This window comes from Solanum stenotomum, chromosome 11 (assembly GCF_019186545.1).
Source record: "Solanum stenotomum isolate F172 chromosome 11, ASM1918654v1, whole genome shotgun sequence".
NCBI lineage: Eukaryota > Viridiplantae > Streptophyta > Magnoliopsida > Solanales > Solanaceae > Solanum > Solanum stenotomum.
In genome coordinates, this window is record NC_064292.1 from 525292 (window position 1) to 534340 (window position 9049).

At 26.3% G+C, this 9049-nt stretch overlaps 1 protein-coding gene across 1 annotated transcript; it reads right to left on the reverse strand.

Moving 5' to 3' along the window:
- Positions 1-230: 230 nt before the first annotated feature.
- On the reverse strand, positions 231-2369 carry LOC125844915 (WUSCHEL-related homeobox 3-like). The gene is made up of 2 exons (XM_049524280.1): positions 1958-2369; positions 231-515 (listed from the first exon to the last, which is right to left on the reverse strand). Exons 1-2 carry the CDS (start codon positions 2330-2332, stop codon positions 282-284), a joined length of 609 nt encoding a protein of 202 aa, XP_049380237.1. The 5' UTR covers positions 2333-2369; the 3' UTR covers positions 231-281.
- Positions 2370-9049: the final 6680 nt, after the last annotated feature.

Below are 9049 nucleotides of genomic sequence, written 5' to 3' on the forward strand. Positions count from 1 at the left end.
TAACCTATGTACGTCCTACGTTGCTCAAATTCTCTAAAGATATTGATATATTTGTGTTGGATCATCCAAAACTGAACTACTTTTAAAAAATTCAACACATATTCGATAACATTATTAATTAGAATCCGAGCAACACTATAAAATACTAAACATTTTAGCCAACGTAACACACATATCAGCAGTTATTCTAATTAATTAATGCTAAAAACTTATTACTAGCTAGCTAGTATTACACATGCAATATTTCAGCAAGAATATTATATTGTTGGGGCTAGCTAGCCCTATTCCTTAATGCCAGTGGCTTTGATAGGGAAAAGTTCTAGGGTTTCAAGAGGCTTGTTATTGCTGCAAGATGGAATAGAATTAGGGCCCATATGATCTGTCATCATCAAGATCCAACCTTGAACATTTGTTCTTATCATGCCATTTTCTATGACACAATGCTTTGGAAAATCAACATTCCCCATGTTGTTCATCATTTGAGTTGATGATGATGATGTGTCTTTTCCTTCACCCTACAAAAGGAGATAATAGAAAGTAATCAGCCAAGAAGTGAACTCAGAATTTGAAAACTTTGGGTGCACTAATATTACATTAGCTCAAATATGAGCTCTAAGATAAACTTAAAATGAAAACAGTAATGGTTCTTCAATACTCTCTGAGCATTTGTGAAGCTATAAATCATTTTATTAACGATAAAAAAGAAATTGTAAAGTTTAATTATTTTCAATTATGAAAAAAAAAGTGACATTCTTTATGGATGGACTAAAAAAGAAAGTGTGTCATATAAATTGAGACAAAAAAAAATATATTTTACACTCCACCAATTTCAATTTATGTGACAGTGTTTGACCAGACATGGAGTTTAAGAAAAAAAAATTAAATTTGTGGTCTAACATATGTATCATAGATATATCAAGGATAACATTGGTATTTTAAGAATTAAATTATTACTAAATATAAAAAGATATAAATCTTTTTGAACTAATTAAAAAGAATAAAAAAAGTGTCAATTAAAGGGACCTTAGGAATATTTTTGTCATTTTTATTATTTTATCCAGGGATAATTGATAAAAGTGAAGTCCCTCGGTTTCATATTACTTGAGTTAGCCCGTTTGGGAAGTCCCACATTGGAGGGGAGGGGTAAAGTGCTCCCAACCAAAGATGACTCCATATCCAGGAGGACTCGAACTCAAGACCTCTAGTTAAGGATGGAGGAGTATTTACCACTCCACCACAACCCTTGTTGATTTTTATATAGTTATTTAATATTCCATCCATTTCAATTAGAGTGATCTAGTTTGATTTGACACGGAATTTAAGAAAAATAAAGAACATTTTTGAATCTTGTGGTCCTAAATTTCAAATGTATACAATTATCCTTTAATCTTGTGGTCTTAAACATGCCACGTGAAAAACTGAAATTGAAATGTTACCAAAAATGGAAAGAGGTTATTCTTGTTTAAACAGACTAAAAAAGGAAGTAGGTCATTCTTTTTGAAACAGATGAAGTACTAAAGATAAGGTGGGAAAAAAATATTCTCTCCGTTTTATATTACTTGACCCCCGTTGATCTGACACACCTCTTAAGGTTAACCTTAATTAGAGATGGATTATACCAAATTAACCTTATTAATAATGTTGCTTACTGTTATTTTATGTAGTTATCTAACACTAAAGGTAGTATGAGGGCGCAAAAAAACAAAGGTAGTATGAGGGAGAAAAAAACAGCTTGATTTACTAAAATGGTTGAGTAAAATAAAATATCTATTTTTGATGTAGGAATCAAATAAAGTGAAACGGATGAAGTAATAAAACTTTTTTTATTTGCTCAAACAGACAAGTAAAATGAAACAGAAGAAATACTTAACTTTTATTACAATATTATCTATACTTGTTCGAACGACTCACAAAGATAGAAGTAATGCATAGATAAATAAACATATATAACATGTACCTGATGAACCAATATGGAAGGTGAGTGAGGGTAAAGTGTATGAAAAGTACTAGGGGGGAAATTGTAGTCAAGATTAATAATATTGGTATTGTTGGTGTTGGGAGTTGTGTGAAATTGATGAGGAACATCATCATCACTAGTAGTTTTGTGGATTTTGTGAAGTATCATCAGTTCTTTTCTGAGTTTTTGTCTGTCCCTAGCTTTGTGATTTTGAAACCAGTAAAATACATTCTTGCATTGAATCTTTCCATAAAGAGAAAGATGAGTTGTTATCTTTTGTACTTGACTAGATGTTGGATTTCTCAAACCTTTTCTATACAAATCTTGTAGAATCATAAGTTGTTGTGGTGTTGGACTCCATCTTGGTCTAGGCATATTCAAGATTCAAAATAAAAAAAGTTTTTTTTTTTTTGGGTTTTGTGTGTTTTTGAGGTAATGTATGTTTTTTTTGTTTCTATAAAGGGTAATGTATAAATAGAAGACGAGATTTAATGGTGGTCCTAATAATGGGGTTGTCATGCTGATGTAGCTATATAAAGTACTTTGATGTATTCAATGATTCTTGCTCCCTCCGTTTCAATTATGTGATGTTTTTTGACTTGACATGAAATTAAAAATAAAATTTATAGTCTAAAATATATGTCATAGATATTATGTGACTGAATTATTTTATTAGGGGAAAAAGGACAAATATATCTCCAAACTATCATAAATAATATGCAGACACTCTCCGTCATACTTTTGGGACATTGGTGTCCTTGCTGTCCAAAAACTAGAGCATATATGCCCTTCACTCTAACGGAAGACTAAAAAGGGACACGTGACACAATCTTATCCGTCGATTCGATATTTAATAAATGTCGGGTCGATGGATAAGATTATGATACGTGTATGTCTGTTAGTATAAATGGTATATATGCTTTAGTTTTTGGACGACATGGCACTAATGTCCCAAAAGTATGACGGAGGATATCCGCATACCATTTATGATAGTTCGAGAGTATATTTGTCATTTTTTCTTTTTATTAAATGTAAAGTGAATATCTTTTGAGACAGACTAAAAAGAAAATTGTGTCGGAGACGGAGGAAGTATGATAGGAGGAAGACTCATTTACTAGGTTAGTTGCTGATTTCGTCATCATCGTCCCTATATTTACTCATCTGACAGTGAATTATGGAAAAAATACAGCATGGGGAATTATGGTAGCAAGGAAAAAGATCTTCCTTTTTTTAAAAAAAAAATATAAGATCGATTGTACGTATGTGTTTAATGTGGAGCCTACTACTCTCCTTCCTATTTTTGTATCAATGCAAAATTATCTTGGGACTGTCGTGAAATGACTGAGATTCTTTAACTTTTGATAAATTATTTTAGGCTTCACTCTCGATAATTAAATTTAGAATTTTAAAACATTATTAACAAAGTTAGTCAAATAAAATGCACCTCTAAAAAAAATTTTATAATGAATATGTTCCGTTAACATAAGTCAAAATAATTGAGAAAAAGTTGAACTCTAAAATCAAGGCATTTGGACTACGTAATCTTTTGGTCAATGTGAAGGCAAGCCACACGGTTTAGCTAGGTTTTCATAATAGCGCTATAATAATTACCATAAATTAGGTTCTTTTAGATTAGGTTTAGAAATTATTGGTTGTTTGGTACATATGTTTGAGGGTTAAATAGGGTTTGAAGGCTAGACATGAGTCAACTCATTTTTTAGTACTTTTTCGGTATCATATTATTTTATCGATATTGATTTGATACATAGTTGATAAAGTCTGAACTAGAGATATACTCACTTTACTAAACTAACTTTATTTATTAATATTTTTGAAACATAAAATTTGACTATTACTATTCTATTTAGTTTGTAGAAAAAATCCATTGTAACTGTACATGGAGATCGAGTAATATGAGACGGAGAAATTACTCAAACAAAGGCAAAAGTTTCCTATAGTAGAAAGTTACATTGCATTCCTCCCTTAATATTTACTCACAGTAGATCATCCAAGTTCCAACTCATATATACTGTCAAAACTCAACTTGTCATGGAGACTGCAGTAAACTTTATTAAAAAATTAAAGTTTTATATTATGTATCATTAATATAAAAAAATATTTTACACTAGGTCGGTCAAAGAATATATATATATATATATATATAAGTCTCTTTAAAATATATGATTTGTCTGTCTATATTAAGTGTACGTGTCAATTATTTTCATTAGATAAATGATGAAAAGGAAATATTAATGAGTAGCTAAATGAACTCTCTAATCACCAAACAAACTAATATTTTGGTTTAATTCTTCTATTTGATCCATAACAACTTGAAATTAATTAATATGAAATACTCTATAGTTATTTAAGTATTAAAATTGAAATAAATCATACTTTCAATTGGACCACAAGTCCTTACTTTGAGCTGATCACATAAGGCTTTGAGTTTTTGTAATCAGAAAGTAATACTTACACCTACCCACAGTACCTACGAATAATCACATTTAATTAATTATTTATTGTCCTTTCTATGATAGGACAAAGCCTGTATAATTAGAGGAAATGAGAATTATTTTGCATTAAATAGAAAAAAGAAATTCTAGATTTTTTATATGAAAAATGATGGTTACTTGTCCATAGAAAATGAAGATCTTTTGTAAAAAGAAATTATAATCGAACACATATTAATTCTTCATGTGTATTATATATTCGATTAAACATTTTACGCAAATAAGAACAAGAATCTAACAAATAATATAAAACTACGAAATTTAAAATTCTTTTTAAATATTTTAAATTTCATATTAATTATTCAAATGAGGAGTAACTAAATTTACATTAGAATACATATATGCAACAAATGTCAAACAATTTTTTAATTAATCCCTAATAAAATCCTTGCTGAAATGAGTGACAGACCCATTTAAACGTTTAAATTGTTAGGAGTCGCTTGGTTGGAAACAAGATATTTCAAGATTAATTATTTCGAGATATATTATTTCAAGATAAGTTATTTCAGGATAAGTTATTTTATTATGTACGAGATAATATATTCCATCACTATGGCAAAAAAAGTAGGATAAATAATTCAAGGACTACTTAATACCTTATACCAGTCGTAGAATAAAATAATCCTACATTTTTTCCTCGAATTATTATACCTCATACCCAACGATTCCGTAGAGATGACACATTTTATTTACAATTAGTTATATTTTTTACACGTCTCCTCTTATGTAGACCTAACTCTTTCTTTGTCTTTTTATATATAATGAGTGAGTGAAATTCAATCAAACTGTCCAATATGTTCTGATATCATATTAAAATATGTGATTATCCTATGATCTAAAACTTAAACCGTTAAAAAAAAACTTTTATTTACTTTTTTAAAAAATAATTTTTTTTTTATATAAATCTTCCTTTGCTATGGTCGGCTAAAATTAGTTTCTCGACTTAATAAGTAGGTTTAATTGCATTAAATGAGATCATTAAATGAAATTGTATTATCATGATCTTTTGCACAAAAAATTCAAATATACAGCCTCCTTTTTTTTTTGCTGCCAATTAATTCAAGGCGGCTAAATAATGTGTGTTGTTATTTGCTAATCTCAGCGCGTAACTCTTCTCTCTCCGACATATCTTTTCATTAATTTCTATACTCCCTTTGCATTCATTAGCACAACATGTGTAAGTAACATTTTTAATTCATCACCAATATGCATAAATAATGAGTAAGTTATACTCCCTCCGAACATACTTCGAAAATAGTCTCTCTATTTTTATAAGATAAAAATATAATTTACATAATCAAAAACAGTTTCTTTATCTTAACAAAGTAATAGTATAATCTGCATATTCAGAAACAGTCTATTATCTTTATATGGTAATAATATAATTTGTATATTTAGAATTTGACCAGAATGGTATTTTATCTATGTTGTTTTATTTTTTTATTTTTTTACCTTTTTAACTTTAATACATTTTAATTAAAAAATAGAAGAAAGATTAGTTTATTTTAAAATAAAAAAATATTATACATTTTTTAAATTTTTAGCCAAATTTTCTGGTCATTTAGCATTACCCTTTATCATTTAACATATTTCTCAAAACATTAAATTATAAAGTCAAAGGATAATATAGTAATATTATCCTATTATTTATTTTTTAAAGAATGTGTCAAATCAATGATTGACAACTATTGTTAAATAGAGAGAGTAATTTGATTTGGCACGAAAATCAAGAGAGATAGAAATTCTTTTAAAATTTATGGTCTATAATAAGTCATAAATACTTGTGTGACAATAAATTAGTCTAATAGAGTATCTCATTAAGGATATGGAAATTATTAGTATTAAATATAGAAAGATGTTTTTTCACACTAATTAAAATAAAGTAAATTATATAAATTGAAATATAAGAAATATCATGATCTCTATTGCACGCTCGTTAAGTAATTATAAATAAAAAAATATTTATTAATTAATTTATCTTTATCCCCTTCAGTAAATATGCACTATATTTAAGGATAATATTAAGTTACTTTTAGTGATATTTGAAAATTATAATATTAATCAACAATTACTTGTTCGAATTTTTCTTTTGTTTTGTTGGTACTTTCATTTTTCATTTTTACTTAATCAATATTGATTTGATATATTTTTTTTAATAAAGTAATAAATTAAATGATCATTTTACTATATCATTCTTTAAATATAATAAATTTAATATTTTAAAAAATGTATTGAAAATTATATATAATTAATAATATTGGTAAATTAAATTAAAAAGTAAATAATAAATTATTTTAAAATTTTTCAAATTAGATAAATTACTTATGGATATCTATTATTAATATGAGTTATGACAGACAAATAAAAGTAGATGATCAAGTATTTGAAAATCATAATATCAACCAATAATGAGCATTTGTTTGAATTCTTCAATTTTATACTAAATATTTGGTTGCGTATTAATATCGATTACTTTCAACAACATTTAATACTAAGGGAAAAATGGGATAAAACTATTTAATGTCATCTTGGCTTACACTTTCTCCATTTTAAAATACTTGCGGTCCTTATTAAAAATATTTATTATTTTAAAAGTATAAGAAAAAAATATTTATTTCTCATTTTACCCTTAGAAGTAATTATTTTTGAATACTACAAACAGCTCAATTATGATACAAAAATAATGTTAAATATTTAATGAAGTTGAAGAGTGATTATATCAGGCATAAATATGAATAAAAATAGTCAAATATTCCTCCTAATTATTATTTTAAGGAATGTGTAAATTAAAAATATAACAAGTATTTTGAGACGAGTGGAGTAAATTAATGAAAAAGTACTTCTTTCGTTTATATTTACTTGTCCATATTTGACTTGGTATATCTCTTAAGAAGTAACAAATAAAATGATAATTTTACTATATCACCCCTAAATTATAATATGTTGAAACATTAATTGAAAATGATACTCCCTCCGTCCACAATTGTTTGGCAGGTATACTAAAAATAGATGTCCAAGATTAATTGTCAATTTAAACAATCAAGAAATAATTAGTCACTTTTTTCCAATTCTACTCTTAATAATAGTGTAGTTCAATTGAAAAGTTATGTGGACTTTTGATATTCTTGGTATTGTAGGGTTATATTAGTCAAATTACACCTTGTATTAAATTTTCCTTGAGGAATGTGCATGACCTTACCCTGACAAACAATTGTGGACGGAGGGAGTATAGTACTAGATAATAAGGGTAAAACAAATATAAAATGATAAATTATCTCTTGATTTTTCAAATCAAATTAAGTGAAAATGAAGAGATGTCTATTTTTATTTGTTTCCTATATTAAAAGTAGATGTCCATTTTATTTACTTATTTTAGAAAATTAAGAGATAAAAATCAGTTAGTTTCTAATCATTCTCATTATTAACTATAGTTTGAGCATGTTTGACATTTCTACTAAAAACCGAAAACCGTTTATTTTTAGAAGCACTTTTTAAAATTAACTTTTTAGAAAAAAGCTTTGAAAAAGCAATTTGTGTTTGATTAATTCATTTGAATAGTATTTTTGATAACAAACTGTGTTTGGATAAAAAATATTTAAAAGTACTTTTGAGAGTCAAATGGCGGAAAAGGACAAGTATCAATGCACTTTAAATATTAAGATTATTTATAGAAAGAAACTACTTTAAATATCTATCAAAAATATTTTAATTAAATTTTTATTTTTATTAAATTAAAACATACATATTCAAATTTTCAATTAATATTTCACATATTCTAATTAAAAAATTAAATATTGATATAATATTAATATGGTGATTTAAAAATAATTAAAAATATCAAGCAAAATAAATTTAAAATTATTTCACAAATTAAATCCACCACAAAAATAAATAAATAAATAAATAAATAAATATAAGGGATATATTGATAAATATGTATATATGATAGAGATATTTTGGTCTTAAAAAAAATAATTTTGTGCTTCTGTTTCTATTTTTTTTTAAAAACACTAGTGTTTAGCTTTATCCCAACAATAAAAAAAAAATTGTTTCTGCTTTCATTCAAAAACACTTTTATTGATTTGTCAAACGCCTTTTTTTAAAAGTATTTTTTTCCTCAAAATAAGTGTGTTTGACCTCCCTACAGTAATACCGAACAAACTCATAGTTTCAATACATTTCTCATATTATTGAATTTATTATATTCAAAGTATAACATAGTAAAATTATCCTTCTATCTATTATTTTTCAAGAAGTGTGTCAAGTTGATACTTGATAAATAAAAAATGAACAGAAGAAGTACTTTATAAATATATTAATTGTGTGATCAATCTCTTTTTTTATTAGTATATAAATTAAAACTTAAAACTCTTTTTTTGTAAATATCTCCATCATCTGATGAAAAATTGGAGATATAACAACTTCATTCATTCATTAATTAAGCCAGAATGCATAATGATGAATTTGACCAGAGAGTAGTACTGATTACTATAATTTTCTCACAACTTAACTTCTACACAGCTTTTTTGAAAATTAGGGCCTACAGAAAAGTAAAGAAAGAGATATAAATATCTGAACTAGA

Excerpts from the sequence above, each read along its gene's own strand:
- LOC125844915 (XM_049524280.1), bottom strand. The coding sequence starts at position 2,332 with ATGCCTAGACCAAGATGGAGTCCAACACCACAACAACTTATGATTCTA. Across the intron at positions 516-1,957 it reads CTTCCATATTGGTTCATCAG|GGTGAAGGAAAAGACACATC; the intron begins GTACATGTTATA and ends CTCCTTTTGTAG.